We start from the raw sequence: 26,860 nt of genomic DNA on the forward strand, positions 1-26,860 counted from the left end.
TTCTACTACTACCCCAGAGGTGCCCATGGCACTAAAGCTACACAGTAAATGATCAAGGAGAAGAGTGGTGAAAAGCTAGGAAGGCGAGAAAAAGATTTGAGTTTTTTATTTTAAGTATCTTATTTGATAACTTCCCTAACATTAAAAAAAAAAAAAAAAAAAAAGACAACTGGCAATCACTGCTGAATCCTGCTCACTTCGGCAATGACTGTGAGTCTACTGTGTGCCAGGCAGGAAAGCTAGGCACCGGAGACATGGGAGGACCAAAAGGATCCTGGCCCCTGTTCTCACCCGCAGGGAGAAAAGACAGGTAGTGACAAGCAAATCCACAGGAAATCAAGAATTTCAGTGTGACGAATGCTATGGAAGAAGGAGGAGATGCTATAAGAGGTGGAACCTGTAAGGCTGAAGGAGAAGTTGACAAGCCAAGCCTTAACTGAAAATACTCCACCAGCAGGCAGGGGGCAGGGCCACGTGCCCAACAATCTACGTTACCAATTTCTACCTCTCCTAATGCACTCGATTTTTTTTTAATTTCCATAGGTTTTTGGGGAACGCATGGTGTTTGGTTATATAAGTTTTTAAATGATGATATGTGAGATTTTCATGCACCCATCACCTGAGCAGTATATACTGAACCCAACTTGTAGTTTTTTATCACTCACCTTCCTCCCACCCTTTCAGCCCCCCTGACTTCCCAAGTCCATCGTATTATTCTTATGCCTTTGCATCCTCATAACTTAGCTCCCTCTTATAAGTGAGAACATATGACATTTGGCTTTCCACTCCTGAGTTACTTCACTTAGATATTATCCAGTTTGCTGCGAATGCCACTAATTCATTCCTTTTTATGGCAGAGTAGCATTTCATCATATTCATATACATATATATGATATATATATACACAGATATATATGTGTGTGTATATATATATATCTCACAGTTTATTCACTTGTTGACTGATGGGTATTTGGGCTGGTTCTGTATTTTTGCAATTGCAAATTGTGCTGCTATGAAAATGCATGTGCAAGGATCTCTTTCCTCCATGAGGCATGAAACACTTAGGTAGATCAGGGTAGAGAGGATTCCCATTTGTCAAGAAAAAAAAGAAAAGAAAAGAAAAAAGTCCAGAAAAGATGAAAGAGCCTTATTCCAAAGATTCTTAAGATTTGAAGCAGAGTTTTCTCCAACCAAGCTAAATAATGTGAAGAACCACCCCGTTCCAAAATAGGTGTGGGATTGAACCAAGTAATTTGTATTTTTAAAGTTCCCTTGGAAAAATCAGATGATCATGCAGGCTTCAGAACCACCAGACCAAGTGGCATATGAATACCAGATTTTCCATGCTCCCCAGGATGGAAAGTGTGGTCTCCATGGGTAAAGAGAGAAAATAGAGGGATGGGCACAGTGGCTCGCACCCGTAATCCCAGCACTTTGGGAGTCCCAGGCAGGAGAATCACTTGAGGCCAGGAGTTTGAGACCAGCCTGAGCAACACAGTGAAACCCTGTTATCTATTAAAAAATGAGTCAGCCATGGTTTTGCAAGCCTGTAGTCCTAGCTACTCGGGAGGCTAAGGTGGGAGGATTCTTATGAATAAATTGAAAAACAACATATCAAATCAAATCAGACTCTTCAGACTGGCAAAATTTTTTAACGCGCCCGGCCACAAGGTATTCTTTTGGAGTGATGAAAATGTTTTGAAACATGAGGGAAGTGGTGGCTGAGCAACACTGTTAATGGACAAAATGCCACTGAATTTTTCACTTTAAAATGATATTATGTGAATTTCACCTCAATAAAAAAATCCATATTTAATATTAAACAAAAGAGAATGAGCGATGTACTACCAAGAAATCCCCAATGGATGTTCTCTTTAACTTTCACTCCGGAACCACGGACACCATAAGCTGATCAGAGTTACGGGGTGTGTCCAATCAATGAACTCGTTTCCCTTCTGCTTAGGGAATGATGATCCCTGGTTAGTCTGGGTGACAGATACCACAGTAAAGGGGGTTAGAAAGAATGTCAACCCGGCCGGGCGCGGTGGCTCAAGCCTGTAATCCCAGCACTTTGGGAGGCCGAGACGGGCGGATCACGAGGTCAGGAGATCGAGACCATCCTGGCTAACACGGTGAAACCCCGTCTCTATTAAGAAATACAAAAAACTAGCCGGGCGAGGTGGCGGGCGCCTGTAGTCCCAGCTACTCGGGAGGCTGAGGCCGGAGAATGGTGTAAACCCGGGAGGCGGAGCTTGCAGTGAGCTGAGATCCGGCCACTGCACTCCAGCCTGGGTGACAGAGCAAGACTCCGTCTCAAAAAAAAAAAAAAAAAGAAAGAATGTCAACCCGCAAGGACACATGCAGCACACCTGGGGTTCTTAACCACTTTAAGCCAGGAATAAAAATGACTCACCCGCACAATGATGCCCATACGTTTGCTTTCGTAGGTGAAAGGGAAGATCTGCAGGATGGTGAAGTTCAGGATCTGGTCACCAGGGGTCCTCAGCTGCATGGAAGACTGGTCTCGGCCCACCAGGGTTAAGCCCACACTTTCGGTCCACTGTACCAGGGCCACCTAAACATAACACAGGGTCGCAGGTCAGATGCACAGCCGAGAATCCGGGTGCACAGGCTGTGCCGTGCACACAAAGGCGGAAGGGGGCTCAGAGACAGGGGAATCACAGCAGTCACTGCCCTTGGGGACGCCGAGTGCTAGCGCATGACAGTGTCTGTTCCTCTGGGTCTGTGAGGGCTCTCACACTGAAAGCTGCCCCTCTCTAAGGCACAATTCATCTTTTCTAGGTTCAAAGCAGGCTGCACACCAGAGGCATGGCGGAAAGAGGCGGCACAGGATTGACAGTGATTGCAACCGGGCGCAGTGGCTCAGGCCTGGAATCTCAGCACTTTGGGACGCGGAGACGGGCAGATCACCTGAGGTCAGGAGTTCCAGACCAGCCTGGCCAATATGGTGAAACCCTGTCTCTACTAAAAATACAAAAATTAGCCAAGCGTGGTGGCACGTGCCTGTAATCCCAGCTACTCAGGAGGCTGAGGCAGGAGAATCGCTTGAACCCAAGAGGCAGAGATGCAGTGAGCTGAGATCACGCCATCGCACTCCAGCCTGGTTGACACAGTGAGACTCTGTCCCCGTCCCCTCTCCCCCCGAAAAAAAGAGTGATTGGCACAATTATGGATCACTCCTGGAAGACTCTGCAACAAGTTAAACCACAAAAAAGGAAGAGAATGCTGACTGACACAGCCCGTCACCTTCAGACTCTCCTTTCAGTCTCATGCACTGCACTGGGGGAGCGTCTTCAGTGGTTCTCAACTGGGCGACTCTGTCCCCCAGGGGACCTGCGGCGACATCTGGGGGAATTTGTACTTGTCACAACTGGAAGGAGGTAATGCTGGTATCGTGGGCAGAGGCCAGAGATGCTACAAAACATCCTGTAATGCACAGGACAGACCCCACCAGAGAATGATCTGGCCCCAAATGTCAACAGTGCTGAGGTGGAGAACACAGGTCACACAGAAGAGGAAACCGAGGCTCAGAGCAGTTAATGAAGTGCCCCAGGTGACAGCGCTGGCATGTGGTAAAGCTAGGCCAGGCTGGCACCTAGATCCTCCTGGTGCAAAGTTCCACAGCACACACTCTTCCCTTCCAGGAGGCACCACACAGGTGTCGAGTCAGAACCTTCTCATGGCCTCAGTTAGACGTGCTCAGCTTAAGGTCAAAGGCATGAGGGTTGCAAACTCCAAGACAGGGGCCAGAGTGGTGATGCAAATAGCGAAGAGGGCTGAGTGGGGGCTGTGGCAAGCAGGAGCCAGCCCCAACCAAAGGGGCTGCTGCCACTATACACACAGGTGACGGTTACTGCCCTGCAGGGATGAGGGCCAGGGTGGATGGAGTTTCCAGTTTCTCAAGAAAAAACAGAAATCTAGACTTCTCCTCGAGACGGCCTAACTGTACACAACTGGCCAGGTGCTGTGACTCACACTTTTAATCCCAGCACTTGGGGAGGCTGACACAGGAGGATCACTTGAGCCCAGGAAGGTTGAGACAAGCCTAGGTAACACAGGCAGACCCCATGTCTAAAAACATTTTTTTTTAATTATTAGGGTGGTGGCTCATGCCTGTAATCCCAGAACTTTGGGAAGCTGAGGCAGGCAGATCACCTGAGGTCAGGAGTTCGAGACCAGCCTCGCCAACATGGTGAAATCTAGTCTCTACTAAAAATACAAAAATTGGCCGGGGGTGATGGCATGTGCCTGTAATCCCAGCTACTCAGGAGGCTGAGGGAGGAGAATCTCTTGAACCTGGAAGGTAGACGTTGCAGTGAGTAAAGATCGCACCACCGCACTCCAGCCTGGGCAACACAGCGAGACTGTATCTCAAAAAAAAAATTATTATTAGGGTGCAGCAGTGCATGCCTGTCGTTCTAGTTACTCAAGAGGTTGAGGTGGGAGGGTCATGATCCTGGAAGGTGGAGGCTACAGTGAGCCATAATGGTGCAAGAGTAAGACCCTGTCTCAAAAAAAAGTAATAATGAAATAAATGTAAGCAACAAATTCTCATGTTCTAAAAGCTCATGAAGAAAACATGTCTGCAGATAGATCTAGCCTAGGGTCTCCAGGAATTAAAATGAAATAGAGTAGGAAAGGCAAGAAAATATGGGGAAAGAGGAGAGGCAGGGAGGAGCTGGAGACCCCGCCCCTGCTTGCCCTTCACCCCTGCTGGGCGTGGGGAAGCATGAACAGTATGAAGGGCCTGCATGTGCCTGCCCAGCTGGATGACAGGCTCATCATGCTCACTCCCGGGACAGCAGAGGCCTGGTGAGCTGCTCTTGGCTGGCAGCTGTGACAGGCTGGGACAGGATCTGCTCCTAGGTCTAGCTGACCTCAGTAAGAGGCACAAGGGACAGTAGTACCATCCCAGTTCATCAGATGCCCCTTCTTGAATCACAGGGGCCTAAGTCAGGGTGCGCGCACATCAGTACGTCTTCAGTGGGGGGTAACCCAAACCCGCTATCACCCATTAGAAAGTTGACAGGAGGTGTGGCAGACAGAATAATGGCTCCCAAAGAGGCCCACGTCCTAATCCCTGGAACCTGAGAATGTGACCTGACATGGCAAAAGGAACTTTGCAGATGGGATTTAGTGTAAGGACCTTAATAGGCAGAGCTTATCCCAGACCACCCACGTAGACCCGATAAGTCACATGGGTCCTCAAAAGGGAACTGCTCCTGGTTATGACCAGAGACAGACTCACGAACAGAAGAAGGGTCAGAGAGACACGATCATGCAGACTTTGAGAATGAAGGAAGGGGCCATATACCAAAGAATGTGGGCAGCATCAAGGGGCTAGAAAAGGCAAAGCAACAGATTCTCCCCTAGAGCCTCAGCAGCAACGCAGCAATGGTCATCAAGCGACCTTGATCCTGTCTCGGTGAGACCCTCATCCCATGTCCACCCCTGATCTATAGAACTGTAAGAAAATCTATTTGTTTCATTTTAAAACAGATGCTGGCCAATGCGGTGGCTCACGGCTGTAATCACAGCACTTTGGGAGGTTGAAGCAGGTGGATGATTTGAGGTCAGGAGTTCGAGACCAATCTGGCCAGCATGGTGAAATCCCATCTCTGTTAAAATTACACAAATTAGGTGGATGTGGTGGCAGGCACCTGTAATCCCAGCTACCTGGGAAGCTGACACAGGAGAACTGCTTGAACCCCGGAGGTGGCGGTTGCAATGAGCCGAGATTGCACCACTGCACTCCAGCCTGGGCGACACAGTGAGACTCCATCACGAAAACAAAACAAAACAAACAAAACAAAAAACAGATGCACAATAATCTGGTACAGCAATAACAGGAAAGGAATATAGGAGGGCTTCCAATTTCAATGCCAAACAAGCTGTCACTTTATTCCCAATCAAGTCCAAAGGTACAGTGTCTACAAAAAAACAAGAAAGCAAAGGAAGGCTCTCCCACTTTCCTCTCATAAAGCTTAATCTTTAGAGGGAGAAGGGGGAGGCAGCTTTGAGGAGGGAGTTGACAGGGGCTGTGGGTAGGTGGGTAGGTGATAGGGAGAGGGGTACTCGGGAGGCGTCACCTCCACTGGGAGTCTCTGGTTATCTTTTTTTTGTTTGTTTTTTTGAAATGGAGTTTCACTCTTGTCACCCAGGCTGGAGTGCAATGGCGCGACCTCCGCTCACTGCAACCTCTGCCTCCCGGGTTCAAGTGATTCTCCTGCCTCAGCCTCCCTAGTAGCTGGGATTACAGGCGCCTGCCACCACACCCAGCTAATTTTTTGTATTTTTTTTTAGTAGGACGGGGGTTTCACTATGTTGGCCAGGCTGGTCTCGAACTCCTGATCTCAGGTGATTCACCCACCTCAGCCTCCCAAAAGTGCTGAGATTACAGGCATGAGCCACGGCGCCCGGCTCTATGTTTGGTTATCTTTAAGCCTAGTGGTAGGTAAGTCTAACTTTCCGCATGCCTTAAATAGTTCATGGTAATTGCTTTTTCACTGAGGATGGTGGAAGGTAAAGAGTCCATTTTCAGGGAATCCTGTAGCAGCCCAGCTGCCTCCTGTATGTCTGTTTAATCAGGATTCCTGCTGGGCGCAATTGCTCACACCTATAATCCCAGCACTTTGGCAGGCTGAGGTGGGAAGATCGTTTGAGCCCAGGAGTTCAAGACCAGCCTGGGAAGAAGACCTCGTCTCTACAAAAGATTAAAAAATTAGCCAAGGATGGTGGCACGCACCTGTAGTCCCAGCTACTGGAGAGGCTGAGATGGGAAGATTGATTGAGCCTGGGAGGCAGAGGCTACAGTAAGCTGAGACCATGCCATGCACTCAAACCTGAGTGACAAAGTGAGACTCTGTCTCAAAAAAAAAAAAAAAAAAACACAACCCTGGGGCTCCTCTGGAGTTTCCGTTCCTTTTACCAAGAGAGCTCTGCAGAAGCCACAAGGCAAAGGTATGCAGCTGTCCACCCCCAGTCCTTTCTTTCTCTGGAACCCCTGGATGTCATCTTGGCTGACCTGCTATACCCTGAAGAAGAGATGAAGCTGGAGCTCAAAACTGGGGTTCCAGTCCCTGCTCTGCCCCCAGCCCCCAGCCCCCACAGGCCTCCGCAAAATAAAGATCTTGAAGCAGATGACAATTTCTCATTTCTGCTCCAGCTCTGAAAATGTGTCGTTATGCATCCTTAGTCTACTATGCTCAGATACCGAATTCAGTTTCTGTTGCTTCTATTAACTAAATTTACATTAGCAAGAAATCATTTTTCAAGACTCTACCTTATTTAAGTTCAAGCCTAATGAGTCAGCCAGCACTAACTAGCTTTGAGCTTTGACCAGTGGAAGAAACTATCATACTGACCTCTAACTGTCAAAGAAAGGACCAATCAAGTAGTGGGTTTTTCTGTTTTTCTGTGTGTGTTTTTTTAGTTTTAGTCTTTGGCTACTGGTCTGCCTAAGTCTTTGAAAACTCATTCACTTAGTTATTTGTTTAATTTAATGGCTGTGCTATAGACAATGTTTATGTCCCGTAAAATTCATATGTTGAAACCTAATCCCCAATGTGATAGCAGCTGGAGATGGGGCCTTTGGGAGGTGATTAAGTCATGGGGGTGGGGTTCCTCATGAGTAGATGAGTACCTTTATAAAAGAAACCCCAGAGAGCTCCCTCGCTCCTTCTGCCACGAGAGACGGCGTGAAAAGAGGGCCTTTTATCAGCCAGGAAACAGGCCCGCACTAGACACCCAATCTGCCAGTATGCTGACACAGGACTTCCCAGCCTCCAGGACCAGGAGAAATAACTTCTGTTGTTTACAAGATACCCAGTTGATGGTATTTTGTTGTAGCAGGCCAAACAGACTAAGATGCTCTAACTTTCAATACAGCCCTGTTTTGTCGGCTAACAATTGTCTTCCAAAGTTTAAAATTAACAAATCAGTAATGATTCGCATATATAAAATCACACCAGCCAGGCGCAGTAGCTCATGTCTGTAATCCCAGCACTTTGGGAGGCGGAGGCAGGAGGATCACCTGAGGTCAGGAGTTCAAGACCAGCCTGGTCAACATAGTGAAACGCCATCTCTATAAAAATACAAAAATTAGGCAGGCATGATGGCGGGTGACTGTAATCCCAGCTACTTGGGAAGCTGAGGCAGGAGAATCGCTTGAACCCGGGAGGCGGAGGTTGCAGAGAGCAGAGATTACACCACTGCATTCCATCCTGGGCGACAAAGAAAGACTCTGTCTCAAAAACAAAACAAAAAACAAAACAAAACAAAGCAAGAACGTTCTCGGTCTCTTTGGGAGCTGATTCCAACAGGATCTGAGCCCTGCAGGAAGTCCTTCCTTCTCCCCTTCCACTCTCCTCCACTTTAGCTTAAATCAGTGTTAATGTAAAGCTACTTGCTAACAGAACACATAACATCCCCCAGAGTCCTACTCAGGGAAGGCCAGTTTAGAAGTGGGGTACTCACCAACACCTCTCAATTGTGGGCCAGACAAACATCTGGGGAGTGAGCTGAGCTAACTGCATTCCCTCCCAAAATAAAGTGATATACAACAAGGTTACTTAACATTCTGGCAGTTCCGGGCTTCTGTTCAAAGAAATCACCCCTTATCACACAAGAGAGAGGATTTCAGGGACGTGGGTCTCACTGCTGTTAAGAGCCTGAGTTAGGGTCTCAATAACTGCAGGTCAAGCCAGCAGCAGAAAACGCAGCCTCGTTAAGGTAGATGAATGAACAGATAAATTAGACATGAACTGGATAAAATGCTGGAAAGGTAGAAAGCGCGGGAAGGGGATCTTGTCTCAGGAGTCTGTTGTGTTTTCTGCTTTGGGTGAAAAGAAATCAAAGGGGCAGAGCCCACACCTTTCCCTTCCTCAAATGCCCATCTGAGGAACTCATGCCGGAAACCATCCGTGAAAGAGCTTTTTCATCATTTCTTAGTCAGCAATAAACCACCTGTGACAAGTTCTTAAAGTTTCCTCTTTGTACCTGGGATGCTGTGCTTGGGAAATAAGCCAGATCACGCTCAGTAGCCTTGAATTCTTGTCAAAAGCAGGATACACACCAATCATCAGAGCACGTACAATAAGAGGAGGGAATGCGACATCTGATAAAAGGGGTTATTTGGTGGCATTCAATAAGATAAATACTCAAGCTCACAAAGAGTCACCAGTCAGGCCTAATCCAGCCTTTCAAAATTATAAATCTATCCAAAGACACACGGTTTTCTTCACTCAATAAGAAAATACATTCAAATGCACCAGACAGTGGTTGCAGATTCAAATGACGACAGGGGTTGGGAGAGGAGCAGACAGGAGTAGGGCAGAGCCATGTGGGGGTCAGAAGAAAACTGAGATAGCAGCTGCCCAGCCTGGCCAACCATTGCCAGGTAGAAGTTGGGCCCACTATTTCGAGACCTGATCTTTCTTGAGAAAAGCTGATTTTTATATAAAATCAAGTGATTTTTAAATACTGCTTCATTTTTTTTTTTAACACAGCATGAAACAAACAAAAGACAGCCCGCGAGGAATCCGCGGAAGAGACAGTTGCATAAAAGGTCACTTCTTGCTGGACGCAGTGGCTCACGCCTGGAATCCCAACACCTTGGGAGGCTGAGGTGGGTGGATCACCTGAGGTCTGGAGTTCAAGACGAGCCTGGCCAACATAGTGAAAATCCATCTCTACTAAAAAAAGTACAAAACATTAGCTGGGCGTGGTGGTGGGCGCCTGTAATCCCAGCTACTCAGGAGGCTGAGGCAGTGGAATTGCTTGAACCCGGGAGGCGGAGGTTGCAGTGAGCTGAGATCATACTACCACACTCCAGCCTGGGCAACAGAGCAAGACTCTGTCTCAAATAAATAAATAAATAGTCACTTTTTGATCCAAATGTCTTGTCCTTGAAACTGAACTTCCTATCACTTGACTCTGATAAAAATAAATACTTAAGAAAGAATAGCATCATCTTCCTAAAATGTGATCATTAAGAAATGACTATTTATGGGCCGGGCACAGTGGCTCACGCCTGTAATCCCAGCACTTTGTGGGGCCAAGGAGGGTGGATCACTTGAGGTCAGGAGTTCAAGACCAGCCTGTCCAACATGGTGAAACTCCATCTCCACTAAAAATACAAAAAAGTAGCCAGGCATGGTGGCGCACGCCTGTAATCCCAGCTACTGGGGAGGCTGAGACAGAAGACTCACTTAAAGCCGGGAGGCGGAGGTTGCAATGAGCTGAGATTGTGGCACTGCACTCCAGCCTGGGCAACAGAGTGAGACTTCACCTCAAAACAAACAAATAAATAAACTAAAAATACAAAATTATCCGTGCATGGTGGCGTGTGCCTGTAGTCCCAGCTACCCTGGAGGTTGAGGCAGGAGAATCGCTGGAACCCAGGAGGTGGAGGTTGCAGCGAGCCAAGATTGCGCCACTGCACTCCAGCCTGGGTGACAGAGCAAGACTCTGCCTCAAAAAAGAAAAAGGAAAAGAAAAAAAAGTAATGACTATTTATTAACTCCATTCTGAGCCAACACTAATACCACACGGTACAGAGCTTTTGCCTCGAAGGCCCAGGGATAAGCTAACACCAAGGGAGGCACATCTGACAGTTTCCTACAGTGTCTGTACAACACTGTCCAGCCCTGCTCAAACAGCCCCCACTGTCTTCCTCTGAACAACCACAATCCTTCGGTGGTTAATCAATAACACGGATGGAGGAGGTCCCCTACAGTTCCTGACCTCTGTCCTTTGACCTTACCCCTTGGGTCCAAGGTCATGGCAACGTGGTGGTAAAACTCCAGCACCCTCCTAAATCTTTCTGCTTCACACTCCGAGCTCATTCGGGTACACATCTGAATGCTGTCATTGTCTGGACCTGAGGCTGAGGCTCAGACTATGCCCAGGCATTGAGGGGAACTGCATACATCTTATGGTTCACCAAGAATGTGCTCATAAAAAAACAAACCAACCGACCTCGTAGCTGCAGAAGGACCACGAGATTGCCTGCCCTCTCCGGCGCCATGTACTTGAGCTCCCTGGCAGTTTTTACACTCACATTCAGCAACAAGGTCAAGACGACGCAAAAGGAGACAACTAGGACCTTTCACACACATGGTCACAGATGTGCAGAGAGAACATGGAAGGCAACGCATCGTGGCATGATTTACGATAGCCAAAAGTGGGAAACCTCCTAAATGGTAAGCTTGGGAGACAGAACAAACAATCTGTGGTGTACGTAGGCAGAAGAATATTGTATAGCCATTAAAAATCCTCTTATTGGCCCAGTGCAGTGCTTAAGCCTATAATCCCGGCACTCTGGGAGGCTGAGGCAGGACAACTGCTTGAGTTCTGGAGTTTGAGATTGGCCTGGGCAACATAGCAAGACCCCCATTGCTACAATAAAATACAAAAATTATCCAGGTCTGGTGGCATGTGCCTCTCATCCCAGCTACTTGGGAGGCTGAGGCGAGAGGACTGCTTGAGGCCAGGAGGTCGAGGCTTCAGTGAGCCAAGATTGCACCACTATATTCCAGCCTGGGCAATACAGCAAGATCCTATCTCAGAAAAATAAGTAAAACACACTAAAAAAGAAACAAATTCTGTCACTTGCAGCAACATGGATGGAACTGGAAGTTGTTACGTGAAACATGCTCATTTTAATTTTCCTTTCTAAGGGATGAATCCGAATGAGGTTGGCAGTAAAGGCAAGATACTCAGAAGGTAGGCTGTCAGGGTCTGGTAGAAAAAGGCTTATTTTCACCAAACTCGGAAGCTTCCCCAGATGAGAAAAGAGGGAAGCATTTTGCAGATGTAGATGTAGGCTGAGGTGGGTGGGTCACAAGGTCAGGAGTTTGAGACCAGCCCGGCCAATATGGTGAAACCCCATCTATACTAAAAATACAAAAATTAGCTGGGTATGGTGGCATGCACCTGTAGTCCCAGCTGCTCGGGAGGCCAGGGCAGGAGAATCACTTGAACCCAGGAGGGGGAGGTTGCAATGAGTCAAGATCACGCCACTGCACTCCAGCCTGGGTGACAGAGCGAGAATCCGTCTCAAAAAATATATATATACATATATTTTTTTTTAATGAAGGGTGCGGGTCATTCTAATACATGCAAATAATTATCTCTGCAAGGATACTCAGATATTAATAACAGTGGGTGCCTCACAGGAAGAAGCCTGGGAGAATGGAAGTCAGGGAAGGAGAGAGACGGCCTTCTCACTCTGTGCCACGAGCATGTGCTAGCCACGCAGATACTCTGCATGTTACCTCGCGCTGCTGATGCATTGCTCTGGAATTATTCAGCTATTCAACGCAGGGTGAAATACGGCAAGCAGCTTTCATTCATACACACACGTGCATCCATGTGCACACACATACTCATACGGTACATGGGCAAATACATCACACATACACACACACACACACATATGCCTGCACACAAGCATAAGTCCAAAGAAATGTGAAAGTCATATGACTTTCTTTTAGTTTATTTTTTTGAGACAGTCTCGCCCTGTTGCCCAGGCTCAAGTGCAGTGGTGCAATCTCAGAAAGCCATGTGACTTTCTAAAGGACGTTACTTAATTCACCCTCCTTCCTGTTCAATTATACGTACTACAGCATGATTCTGTACTGGTCCTCTCTCTCTATATATATACACACACACACACACACACAAAGTAAATATTATTTTATATATTATGTCAATATTTATTTAAATTATATTTCTTTACATTATATATTTATATAATATAGTTTATATAATATGTTTACATAACATATATTTATATAATATGTAAACATTTACATATTATATAAATGTGCATGTCTTACATATTATATAAATACACATAAAATAAAATAAATATATATATATATATATTTAAATATGCATGTATTTAGAAGGCGTCTGAGAAAATCTATACCAGAACATAAAGAGTAGTAGTTAAAGCCAGGTGGTAAAAATCACAAGTTATTTTTTATCTTCTTTTTGATTCTATAATTCCTCCCTTTTCTGTAGTGAAGACATTAGTACTTGTGATTTTAAAAGCTTTTTTGGCCAGGCGTGGTGGCTGACACTTACAATCCTAGCACTTTGGGAGGCCAAGGTGGGTGGATCATTTGAGGTTAGGAGTTCGAGACCAGCCTGGCCAACATGGTGAAACCCTGTCTCTACTAAAAATACAAAAATTAGTCAGGCATGGTGGTGGGTGCCTGTGGTCCCAGCTACTCAGGAGGCTGAGGCAGGAGAATGGTTTGAACCCGGAAGGTGGAGATTGTAGTGAGCCAAGATCACACCACTGCATTCCAGCCTGGATGACAGAGTGAGACTGTCTCAAAAGCACCCGGCCAAAAAAAAAATTTTTTTTTAATATGAAAGAATTCATGGAAAAGACAAGTGAATGAGCCATGGACAGAGCTGATCCTAGCTGCTTGCAGGACAGCACCTCCTGGCTCACACCAAGAAACAAAGGCTTGGAAAGTTGCATTATCACCACGGCCCCCACTCCCACTCTCCACCACCCCCCACCCCCCACACCCCACTCTCAACGCTGTGGAACATCCTGGAAATGGTGGGATGTTGTCAGGGCCGAGGCCGGCTGGCTCCAGCGTCTGAGCAGTGCTCCTCCGGGTCCGACTGTATCCATTTCATTTCCCTGGTGAGTTACTGTACGGTGGCAGGGAGGGCCCAGCGCCCCCAGGCTGTAATCAATAGCTGAATAAAGACACTTCAAGGTTCCCAAACTGGAATGTACACAGGAAACCAATTTAGGAAATCCTGCTTTCTGTTACAGGAAATGAATCCTACGCCAACTGGTAGAAATTACTCCAGCAGCTCCCAAGTAAAATGCATACTGGTTTCTATACGTCTTCCATAAACTGACCTTGCCTAGACTAGCAATGTTTTATTGATATTGAATTTCAAAGGCACGATTCTAGAGCCAGCCAAGTCTATGTGGAATCCTACAGGGACTTGGAAACAGTATGACTTTCTGAAAGATTTCACTTGAACTAGATTTAGCCTCCTTTGAGCCTCATGAGGCATTTAGATAAACCTATTTGTATTTGGCAGTAGTTTAGAAGGCTGATCAGGAAGACATTAACAACGACTGTATCTTTAGTAAGATTATGGGTTACTTTTTACTTTTCTGATAATGCATTCAAGTGTTCTACTATAGCCATAAAATAACTATGCAATGCAAAATAATAAAAGTTGTTAAAAAACAAACAAAAAACACACATACACGCAACGCCGGGCGCAAGGGCTCACGCCTGTAATCCCAGTACTTTATGAGGCCAAGGCGGGCGGATCATGAGGTCAGGAAATCGAGACCATCCTGGCTAAAACAGTTAAACCCCATCTCTACTAAAAATACAAAAAAATTAGCCGGGCGAGGTGGCGGGCGCCTGTAGTCCCAACTACTGGGGAGGCTGAGGCAGGAGAATGGCATGAACCCGGAAGGCGGAGCTTGCAGTGAGCTGAGATCGCACCACTGCAGTCCAGACTTGGCGACAGAGCAAGTCTCCGTATCAAAAAAAAAAAAAAAAATCCACACACACACACAGCAAAAAGGTAACACGGGCCTCTGAAGACACCAAAGACCAAAGGAAAAGTAGTTCTTTTTTTAATCTCAATCATGATTCAGAATCTTAGAAAAACAAGACAAATCTGAACTCAAGTGCAATTCATCCACGGGAGAGAGAAAGTACCATGAGAAAAAGGGACCGAGAAGCACAAAGCATTCCATGACACATTTACCCTCACGGAAAAATCTTTGCACAGCCCTAAAACAAATACATCCAAGTCCAGTGGGAACAGAGGAGCGGGCGACAGGCGTTAAAGCCTCCAGAGATGCCGACATGAGCATCAGGGGCCTCGGGCAGGACTTGCTTCTCAGATCGTCAGCATCTGGAGCTTGCTCAAATTTGAATTCTGCCAGGCACGGTGGTTACGCCTGTAATCCCAGTACTTTAGGAGGCCAAGGCAGGTAGATCGCTTAAGGTCAGGAGTTTGAGACCAGCCTGGCCAACATGGTGAAAACCCTGCCTCTACTAAAAATACAAAAATTAGCCAGGAATGGTGGCGCATGTCTGTAATCCCAGCTACTTTGGGAAGCTGAGGTACGAGAATCGTTTGAACCCAGAAGGTGGAGGCTGCAGTGAGCCGAGATCACACCACTGCACTCCAACCTGGGCGACACAGCAAGAAAAAAACAAAAGGCTGGGCACGGTGCCTCATGCCTGTATTCCTAGCACTTTGGGAGGCCGAAGGATCACTGAGGTCAGGAGCTCAAATAAAAAAAAATAAATTTGAATTCCATCAAATACCCACAGGTTAACTGGTTCCCAGTCCATAGCTACCAAAAATATGGCCCTCTCTGACATCGTTATCCCACAGTATCATTCCCAAAGGGAAAAACAGACTAAACCTGCCAAGCCACAGAAAGAAGAAACGATGACAAACCTGGTCACTTACTACGGCACATGTCCAGGTAGATTAGGACGATCACCCAAACCTATCCTCCCTCCCCCTCTGTCTTTCTGCACACAATTCCCACCTCAGAAGCTGGCCAGGGGGTGCAACATTTTTCACTCCTAAAAAGCCTGGTTCAAATGTCAACAGTCACAGATGAACTGGGTTTTATAGCTTGAGCTGTTCCACAAACACCCTGCAGACTGGAAGGAGGAGTCTCCCAGGTGACAAATCCCGCCACCTAAAAAAGGGAGAAAGCAGCACCGGGACAGGGAAGGTGACACTCAAGTGTTATTTCATTTGTGAACTTTGGAAAAGATTTTCATTGTGCCATCCCCCAACTGCCAGGAACCGCAGGCTCACCGATACTTGCAAATTAGTCCGGAACTTTAGGAGCCCCATTCTTCCGAAAATGAATTTTAAAAATAATTGGGATTCCTCCCGATGTTGGTAGAAGAGTTAAATGGTTAAAAAAAAAAAAAAAAATTCTGGGAAGCACTCTGGCCATAGTTACCATGAGCCTTACACTCATTTAAAGCCGGGCATGGTGGCGCATGCCTGTAGTCCTGACTACTCAGGAGGCTGAGGTGGGAGGATGGCTCGTACCCAGGAGTTCAAGGCTGCAGTGAGCCACGATCGCACCTGTCAAGAGCCGCTGTACTACTCCAGCCTGGGCAACATAGTGAGACCCCATCTCTAAAAAAAAATACTCGGCCAGGTGTAGTGGCTCAAGCCTGTAATTCCAGCACTTTGGGAGGCCGAGACGGGCTGATCACGAGGTCAGGAGATCGAGACCATCCTGGCTAACACTGTGAAACCCCGTCTCTACTAAAAAAAAATACAAAAAAACTAGCTGGGCGAGGTGGCAGGCGCCTGTAGTCCCAGCTACTTGCGAGGCTGAGGCAGGAGAATGGCGTAAACCCGGGAGGCAGAGCTTGCAGTGAGCTGAGATCCGGCCACTGCACTCCAGCCTGGGTGACAGAGCGAGACTCCACCTCAAAAAAAAAAAAAAAAAAAAATTCATTCATTTTGACCCACAAGATATATGACTGCCTACTCAGGGCCTCACAACTGTGGGGGTTCCATGGCACAGATCTGGAGGCACAGCAAGCCTAAGTAACTGCCCAAGTGTGGAGCTGGATCCCGGGAGTGAGTCACACGCTATATACTGTGTCACACAAGCCTCTTCCCCAGGGGCCTGGGGCTGCTGTCTTGTTCAGCACTGTCCTCGCAGTGCTAGTCTACTCAAAAGTATCTCTTGAATTCACAAACCCAATCACGCCACTTCTAGAATTAGAAGGTTTAAGGATGTTCATTGCAAAATACTTATAAATATCATTGCTAAAAATTAGGAATAACCTAAGTTCCTACAATATGAGAAGTTCCAATTATGAGAATAGTTAAGATATTATAATGGGCACATGTACAGGTAGCAATTCTTAAAGAATGTTTTTAATAATATTCAAGATGGTTGGAAACAGAAATGATAAAATAGTAAGTGAAAAAAGGAGGATACAAACTATACCTATAGGAAAATTCACATTTTAAAAAGTAAATTAAGATATTGAAAGGTGGCCAGGTGCTGTGGTTCACGCCTAAAATCCCAGCACTCTGGGAGACAGAGCCGGGAAGATCGTGCCACTGCACTCAGCCTGGGCGACACAGCAAAACAAAAACAAACAAACAAACAAACAACACCTCAACAAAAAGACAAATAGACCAAGTAAAAATGGGTAAAGGATATGGATAGACATTTTTCCAAAGAAGATATATAAATGGCCAATAAGTACATGAAAAGATGTTCAACATTAGGAGCCATCAGGAAAACACAAATCAAAACCACAATGAGATACCACTCCACACTGACTAGGACGTCCAGAATCCAAAGAACTGACAGTAACAAGTATTGACCAAGATGTGGAGAAATGGAAACTGTCATACGTTGCTGGTAGATACATAAAACAGTGCAGCCACTTTTAGAAAACAGATCCTCAAAAGGTTAACTATAGAGTCACCATATGACGCTGCCAACCCACTTCTAGGTATATACCCAAGAGAAACAGAAATCTACACCCACTCAAATACTTGTACACAATTGTTCATAGCAGTATTATCCATAATAGACCAAAAAAACCCAAACATGCATTAATTGATGAACGGATAAATAAAATGTAATATAGCCATAAACAGATTATTATTCAGTTATAAAAAGGAATGAAGCATTGATGCATGAATATGCACGGATGAATCTTGAAAACATTACACTAAGTAAAAGAGGCCGATCACAAAAGGCCACCTATTGTATGGTTCCAGTTATTTGGAGTGCCTGTCACAGGCAAATCTATAGAGGTAGAAAGTAGATTAGTGGGTGCTTTAGGACTGGAGGAATGAGGAAGAGAAGGGGGTACAGCAGGAAAGTGGGTATAGAATTTCCTTTGTGGTGATAAAAATATCCTAATTTGATTGTGATGATGGTTGTAAAAAAAAAAAAAAATCCTCAAATATACTAACTATACTAAGAAGACATACTGACCAACACAGTGGCTCACGCCTGTAATCCCAACACTTTGGGAGGCCAAGGCAAGTGGATCAACTGAGGTCAGGAGTTCGAGACCAGCCTGGCCAACATGGTGAAACCCCACCTCTATTAAAAATACAAAAAATTAGCCAGGTGAGGTGGTGGGTGCCTGTAATCCCAGCTACTCAGGAGGCTGAGGCAGGAGAATCGCTTGAACCCCGGAGGCAGAGGTTGCAGTGGGCCGAGATCATGCCACTGTACTCCAGTCTGGGCAACAGAGTGAAACTGTATCGCGGAAAAAAAAAATAAAATAAAAAAGTCATACTTTAAATGGGTAGATTGTAAGGAATGTGTTTATCTTAATTAAGATCTTAATTATTTACATCTTTTTTAAAGAATGTGGTTTAAATGGGACCTTGTGCCCCTGTTATGCTGGCCTTCTGAGTTACAAAACAAAATCTCTAACTTTCCTAATTCAGGCTATACCTCAAGTCCAAGGCTATTCTTTTTAGAGGAAGAGCAGTTCTTTCTTGTATTTGAAAATGTGTCTCCCAGCAGCCTCGCACCATCCTGGCTCCTGTCTTCCCTGACACATGGTTTCCTTAGAAAATGCCTAATTCCAGCACAGAGAAAACAAGCAGGGCCTCCCCAGGCCTTGCCACACCTGCCCAGGTTTACCTCATCCGGGCTGGATGCCTGGTACACGCGGCAGGAGTCTTCGTACTGCTTCTCGGCCTCAGCCTGGTCGGTCACACCGTTGGACTCGTACACAGGAGTCACGTTGTGGCAGAGCGCGATGGCCTTCACAGCTTCGTGCACGCGGCTACTCATGGTCCGCCGGACTTTGGTGGTGAGCGTCGGGCCCTTCTGAGCAGGTGGGTCCTGGGATTGCTACAGGAAGGAGAAATGAATAAAGAAGATGACCAGAGGCAGGAATGATTTGGAGAGTGTGGAAGAACAGCCGTGCAACTATTGCTTTTCTTCTACTGTTCCAACACACAGAACTCTTAGGTATATCTACGATGATATTGCAAATAAATGACATGCAATTTTCAGGGTTTGTCATTTATGCTTGGCAAAAAAAATAAAAAATAAAAATAAAAAATAAACAGAGGAAAAAATTACAATTTAATGAACGAAAATGATTCTACCTGCAGACTGAGTGAATCTATCTTCCCTGGGGTGGTGTCAGGGGCTTTTTATTTAATTTATTTTTTTCTTTTTGAGACAGTCTCACTCTGTCGCCCAAGATGGAGTGCAGTGGCACGATCTTGGCTCACTGCAAGCTCCACCTCCCGGGTTCACGCCATTCTCCTGCCTCAGCCTCCCCAGCAGCTGGGAATACAGGCGCCCGCCACCATGCCCGGCTAATTTTTTGTATTTTTAGTAGAGACGGGGTTTCACCGTGTTAGCCAGGACAGTCTCGATCTCTGGTGTCAGGGGCTTTTGACAGGATGAGGACCCCACTGCACTGAAAGGGATCCCGGTAGTTCAGAGCACGGCTTCCCCATTTGGGTGCTCCTGTGTTGGGGGACATTATAGGGTGTTCAGCAGCATCCCTGTCCTCCAGTCACCAGATGCGCTGGATGCCAGCAGCACTCCCCTAGTTGTGACAAGAGATGTCACCAAATGTCCATGGGAGGCCAAAATCATCCTCGGCTTAGAACCATTGTTTAAGCTCACAATCTTCTTGGTTTACAACAGAAGGCAGCAACCTCATCGGGTACCCTATGCAAGTAACAACCATCAACAACAAGCAACCCAGGGCAGTCCAGCGAGGCGTCAGGAACAGCCGGAGGAAACCTTGGCTGGATGGGACTCACCGCAAAATGGCACCTGGCCCTCCACTGAAGCCAGACTTTCAGGAGTAATGGTAACTGTGCTCAAATTTTGCCTTGCAGGCTGACTTTAGACCCTGGCTCTTGCCTGAGAGGCAGCTCCATGGCACACACAGGCCTTCTCCATCCCCTCCTTTACAACTGGCAACACAGCTCAGCCTCTGGAGGGCCAGGAATGGGTTAAGTCCTGGAAAAATGGTTTTGAGCAACATGGTAAAAAGAGCACTGAAGGGTAACCAAAGCTGAGCCTTATTCTTGGATGGGTGGTAAGCAGCTAGGAGACCTGCAGCAAGCGATGCCTGTTCTCTGAGCGTTTCCTGTCAATGAGAGGAGTGAGCTAGAGGTCGTTTTCAATCCATGCTCCACACTGAGCCCCAGGAATCCTGAGAAACCCACTCAGCACCACCAACTGCAGCAGGATGGGAAATGCCGTCTGCGGCTCCGTTCCTGTGCCACACATCAGGTGCCACCTATGTTTCCTTTTCTTTTTTTTTTTGGGGGGGGGAGGGGACAAAAAAAATCTTTTTTTTTGTCTCTCCAAATCATTTTTGACTCTCCAAATCATTTTTTTTTTTTTTGAGATCACTCTGTCACCCAGGCTGGAGTATAGTGGCTTGATCTCAGCTCACTGCAATCTCCCCCTCCTGGGTTCAAGTGATTCTCCTGCCTCAGCCTCCCGAGTAGCTGACATCACAGGCGCCCGCCACCAAGCCCTGCTAACTTTTGTATTTTCAGTAGAGACAGGGTTTCACCATGTTGGCCAGGCTGGTCTCAAACTCCTGACCTCAAGCGATCCACCCACCTCAGCCTCCCGAAGTGCTGGGATTACAGGTGTGAGCTACCGTGCCTGGCCCCTACCTAGGCTTCCTTTGAAGAAAGGGTTCTACTGCTTTAGAATATAATGAAAATTAAGATTACTGCAGGGGTAAGGAAAGGCACTTAACAATCTATGGCTCATTGTTCAATACAAGCCAAATGCCCTCGCATCTGATCAACACCTGCCTGCGTCTCCAGCTGTTCCTCATGTCATCTTCCTCCTGTTCCCTCCACTCCAGCCATGCTGGCCTTTCTGTTCTTTGGGCACTGCCAAGCTTCTTCCTGCCTGAAGGCCTCTGCACTGGCCATGCCTCTGCTTGGAACCCCATCCCCCAGCTCACTGCAGGGCTGGCTTGCTCAGTCTCATCATTCAGGCCTCAATTCAACTTTACCTCCTCAAAGGGACTCTCCCTGGGCCCCCCAGTTCATGACACTCCGCTTGCCTTCCCATTGCAAGTCATGTTTCAGCAACACCGTGTGTTACTCTCTTCATTGTCTGAATTGGCCTATTTACCTGACGGTTCCCTCTCACTAGACCACAGAAACAGAAGGCTCACCTGAGTGAGTTACTCATCACTGTATTCTAGTACCCAGGGCACTGTCTGGTATGCAACAGATATTTGCTGAACAATTAAACAAATTAATAACTTAATATTCCCAAGGTGGTGGTGGGGAGTCCTCAATTGACATGAATTTTTTTTTCATTTTCAAGAAGAAACAACTATGAAATCAACATCAGTTTCAGATTTTAAATCACAGATTTAGACAAATGGTCACCTACAACAGTCTTATTGAATCCACAGCTAACTGAATCATGGAGGCTAGAAATGTGTATGGAGTTACCAGATTCTACATTCTATTAAAAACATATTCATCCAACGGGAGAGAAGTGATCTGATCCTTTAAAATAAGTCGCACTTTACACCCATGACACCCGATTGCCCAAAATAGAGAACAGATGGGTTACAAGAAACAAGAAAATGACTTTCATTTAATTTTTTAATACTATTTTTAGTAGTAGCATTAGACTCCTCAGGTAATTAGACAATTACTAAATTATTCTGGTCACTGTGGGGACACAGTGCTCTGGCTTCCTGCTCTGTTAACCTCTGGTGTCAGGAGCACACGAGTTTCACTTCCAGGCCAAAGGGCACTGCATGGTAACAATAATTAGAGTAATGAATCAGAACTCCGGTTTAAATGAATCATTATTTGCCGAGTGCTTTTAATTATAAAGAATTTAACTCTAAAATTATAAAGAAAAGATTTACAGAAAGGTTCTCTATTGGAGAGACTAAATCGAATAACTTTTTTTTTCAATTCTGTAATTTACGTTCTAGTCACGAACATGTGTCTTCATTTCTGTCCGCATTCCTCAGCACCTGGACCAAATCGTTATTTAACATTAGGTGCAATAACAAGACCTTTGACAAAGTAATTACTGTGGTTGGCAAGTTTCAGTAACCACGGGTTTAAATGAAAAGCTGTACTGAGGGCATCCTTCATGAACTTCTGGATTTTGTAAAGCAATCTGATTTCATGTCTACAAAAGTCAAACGCTTCCACTAATATTTCAAACATGGGATAACAGAGCCACGGGATTTTGTATTCCAGGTGAAACAACTCCCAAGCAAGGCAAAAAGAGACCCACAGACGGTCAGAGGTTCACAAAGGCCTCACTTGTGGCTCAGGGGACCATCTGACAATGAATGAACTGGAAGACAACTATGATAGCCTGACCAACATCACAGGCCACAGGTTCAATGCCTCCACCCACGTATCTTTATTTCTCTCTTAAATTAATACTTTCCCACCTTTCCTACTAAAATGTTCCAGGAAGGAGAGGAAATAGTCATTGGTCCTGAAACTGCTTCTTTTAATTGTCAAATAAAGTCTTATTTGCACACCAAATGGTCATGCACATACATCCTTAAGGCACTGAAACTGACCAGGGGCTGTGTTTGGATGATGCCTGTCTTAGGTCCGGTCTTCAAACATCCTCACATTCCCCATATGGAAGAGTTTCACATTGTACAGTGTTTATCTCTAACCTCCTCCCCATAGGCCCTTTAACCTACACACATTTCTTCTTACTTAAAAAATACCAGGGGAAAACAAAAACAGATGTGGCATCCACAGAGGCAGGTTATGACTCTTTCTGCCCTGGGGAAAAACCACTGGTCCCCTTATGGAGGGAGGGAGGGCAGAACAGCTCCACACAAGGTCAGAAGTGACTTCAGAACAAGCACAGGTCACTACTGGGAGAGGAATTAAGATCTCCAAATACAAAGGGCCCTGACTTGGGCCGCTGGGTGGGTGTCTCAGATCCTATAAAGCCCCCGAGTCATTTATAGCATCCCAGCCAATAAATGAGACACCAAGGCAGGGAAAATAGGCTTCCCTTTCCCATGAGTAATCCACAGCTAGGGCCATTTCCCGACAAGAACTCCAGCCTGTATTATAGAAAAGATTAATACAAAAATTAAGCGTTGAGTCACCAAGAACGCCAATTGTCTTTCCAAATGCAGTTAAGACCTCACCACATAGGGGCATTCATACTATTAATGGATATTAGGAATGGGCTGCAGTTGATTGAAATACACTTTTTTTTTTTTTTTTTTTGAGACAGGGTCTCACTCTGTTGCCCAGGCTGGAGTGAAATGGCATGATCACAGCTCACTGCAGCCTCAACCCTCTGGGCTCAAGTAATCCTCCCACCTCAGCCTCCTGAATACCAGGACCACAGGCATGCACCACCATGCCCAGCCTTTTTTTTTTTTTTTTTTTTTTGGTAGAGATAAGATCTCCCTCTATTGCCCAGGCTGTTTTCTAACTCCCAGGCTCAAGCCAATCTCCTGTTTCGGCCTCCCAAAGTGCTGGGATTACAGGTGTGAGCCACTGTGCCCAGCCAGAAATACACTATTAAAGATAAGGAATTTCTGTCATAACCCTAACCCGCCACCTCAAAAAAGCTCAGAGCTGATGACTCATTCACCTCAAAGGGCCACCATCACAAAGACAGGCTCAGAGCTACTACCTCCAAATGAATCAGCTGAGCTACAGGCTGATTAAGTGACTGAGTAAATCCAGTGTTTACTGTTTTAGAGCAGACATCATGATGCAAGACAAAGTCAATAAATTTCAGTGTACCCATATACCACCATCATTCTCAACCTGGATGATTTTGCCCCTCGTTTGGTCATGTCTGGACACACAGTTGGTTGTCACAACGGTGAGGGGACAGGGGTGCTATAGGAATCTGTAGCGTGCTGCCAAACCTCCTGCAAGGCACAGGACGGCCTTCCATGACAAAGAATAATCCAGCCCCAATACATCAATAATGAGAAGCCTGATAGCCACAGAAACTGTAAATCCAGGGCTAGGACCAGGGCGAGTTAGTGCAGCTGAACTGCGCTAGCACCAGGTTGGATCTTGCCTTCATTTAAAATTTCAGTATTTCGTTCTTCATGAATTTTTTGCACTTGAGTTTTAAAAATACTGCACTGCGCCAGGTGCGGTGGCTCACGCCTGTAATCCCAGCACTTTGGGGAAAGACGAGTGGATCACCTGAGATCAGGAGATCGAGACCAGCTGGCCAACAGAGTGAAACCCCGTCTCTACTAAAAACACAAAAATCAGCCAGGCATGGTGGCAGGCGCCTGTAATCCCAGCTACTCGGGAGGCTGAGGCAGGATAATTACTTGAACCTGGGAGGCGGAGGCTGCAGTGAGCTGAGATCGCGCCACTGTACTCTAGCCTGGTTAACAGAGCAAGACTCTGTCTCCAAAAAAAACAAAAAAGTTCACCAAAACGTGATTTGCTTTATTTTTTTTTTTGGCACCTGGTTGAATTTGCTATGTGAGTTCCTCACTTGTCTTACTCTGTAGTCTGGACTGTGTTATGAAACCATTAAAAACCTTGACAAGAGTGAAAAGAAGGAAATTAAATAGGGTTATTCTGGCAGTGGTTCTTAACCAGGAATAACCAATAAAGATTTTTCAAAATATACACGCCAGGCCCAGTGGCTCACGCCTGTAATCCCAGCACCTTGGGAGGCTGAGGCGGGCGGATCACCTGAGGCCAGGAGTTCGAGATGAGCCTGGCCAACATGATGAAACCCCGTCTCTACTAAAAATACAAAAATTAGCTGGCGTGGTGGCAGGCATCTGTAATCCCAGCTACTCAGGAAGCTGAGGCAGGAGAATTTCTTGAACCCACAAGGCAGAGGTTGCAGTGAGCCAAGATCACACCACTACACTCCAGCCTGGACAATAAGATCGAAAACTCTGTCTCAAAAAAAAAGATTATTAAAAATATGCATACTTAAGATCCAGACCCAAAGAATGCAGTAGAGCCCAGGCATAGATTTATATTTATATTTTTTAAACTTTACAGGCAATTCTGGTGGTCAACTCCAGTTAAAAAAGAAAGGAAATATGATGGGTTCTCATTGAAAAGAAAACACACACAGGGAGAACCAAAGAACACATCTATCCAGACACAAAGGCAAAGCATTTGGCGTTTTGTCCGCCCAGGTGTTAATACTGGTTACTGCTGAATGATGTGAATACAGGTGAATTCAATGTTTTGTCTTTGTGCTTGGCTGTATGATTTTTTCTGCAAAAAAACTTTCATACTTTTTTTATGAAAAGTTTTTTGAATGAGTAAAAAATGAAATAGGCTCCATGTCCCAGAGAAAACCACACTGACAAAAAAAAAAAAAAAATTTCTTCCTCAAGAGAACATAAACTCAGTGGCTCACGCCTGTAATCCCAGCACTTTGGGAGGCCATGGCAGGCAGATCACAAGGTCAGGAGATCGAGAACATCCTGGCTAACATGGTGAAACCTCGTCTCTACTAAAAATACAAAAAATTAGCTAGGCGTGGTGGCGGGCGCCTGTAGTCCCAGCTGCTCGGGAGGCTGAGGCAGGAGAATGGTGTGAACCCGGGAGGCGGAGCTTGCAGTGAGCCGAGATCGCGCCACTGCACTCCAGCCTGGGCGACAGAGTGAGACTCCATCTCAAAAAAAATAAATTAATTAAAAATAAAAATAAAAACTACAGAATAATATGCTTAAAAGAGCAAATTTTATGGTTTTTAAATTGTATCTCCATTTTCATTAAAAGTACTAGTAAATGGTCAGGCATGGTGATTCAAGCCTGTAATCCCAGCACTTTGGAAGGCAGAGGCAGGCAGATCATCTGAGATCAGGAGTTCGAGGCCAGCCTGGCCAATATAGTGAAACCCCGTGTCTACCAAAAATCCAAAAAAAAAAAATTAGCCGCGTGTGTTGGCACATGCCTGTAATCCCAGCTACTTGGGAGGCTGAGGCAGGAGCGTCTCTTGAACCCGGGAGGTGGAGTTTGCAGTGAGCCAAGACAGCACCACTATACTCCAGCCTGGGGCGACAGAGTGAGACTCCGTCTGAAAAAAAAAAGTACCAGTAAACGAATAATCCAGGGGAAAAATTATCACAAGTCCTTAGCTGGTTATAGTTTTCTCTCCTAATGTGTTGCCATTTTCTTACTGTTTACTTGGCCTTGTATTAATAATCTGAAGCTTTCCTGCAGGAATCTTTTAAAACCACTTGCTCTCTTTATGAGGCCAGTTTAGTTCAATCACATCCTTAGAACAAGTCACCTGGACACTCATAAACTGCGGCCTACATTTCAACACTGGAAAAATAAACAACTGTAGAATTCTAGCCCCTTCCGCAGGACACCTCAAGGACCAGACCTGACAAGTACCTGTCTGATATATGGAGTGAGGGCCCCTGGGTCAACCTCAATACTATTAGTAAGATTTTCATTTTGCATTAATTTTAGAGATGAAATTGAAATGTAAAGAGGCGCTTCCTGTACCCCGGTGGGTCATCTTGCAAGCTCTGCCTTGGAGTCCACAGGTTTAGATACCCATGCTCTGAACAGAGGTGAACCTCAGTTTCAAAGCAGCTGTTCTCCAATGCTACCGTCCTCTAGAAACACCTGGTTCACCTGTTAAAACTGCAGGTCTGGGCACAACTCCTTGTGCTCCTGACTCTGGCACAAATGATCTGGCCCAGGGGTTCCAAAGGCCATACTTTAAGAAACACTAGGTCGGGCATGGTAACTCACGTCTGTAATCCCAGCACTTTGGGAAACCAAGGCAGATGGATCACCGAGGTCAGGAGTTTGAGACCAGCCAGGC

The 26,860-nt window shown here is 45.9% G+C and overlaps 1 protein-coding gene across 3 annotated transcripts in view; it reads right to left on the minus strand.

Moving 5' to 3' along the window:
* The window catches only part of ATP9A (ATPase phospholipid transporting 9A (putative)), a 168,288-nt gene that overhangs the window by 41,236 nt on the left and 100,192 nt on the right, over nucleotides 1-26,860 (minus strand). For all 3 annotated transcript variants that reach the window (XM_015148777.3, XM_077951996.1, XM_077951997.1), the window contains exons 14-15: nucleotides 18,698-18,910; nucleotides 2,414-2,575 (exon numbers count right to left, since the gene is read on the minus strand). In XM_015148777.3, coding sequence (XP_015004263.3) covers nucleotides 2,414-2,575; nucleotides 18,698-18,910 — 375 coding nt within the window. The remainder of the gene's footprint in view (nucleotides 1-2,413; nucleotides 2,576-18,697; nucleotides 18,911-26,860) is intronic.

The sequence above is a fragment of the Macaca mulatta genome, chromosome 10 (genome assembly GCF_049350105.2).
Source record: "Macaca mulatta isolate MMU2019108-1 chromosome 10, T2T-MMU8v2.0, whole genome shotgun sequence".
Classification (NCBI taxonomy): Eukaryota; Metazoa; Chordata; class Mammalia; order Primates; family Cercopithecidae; genus Macaca; species Macaca mulatta.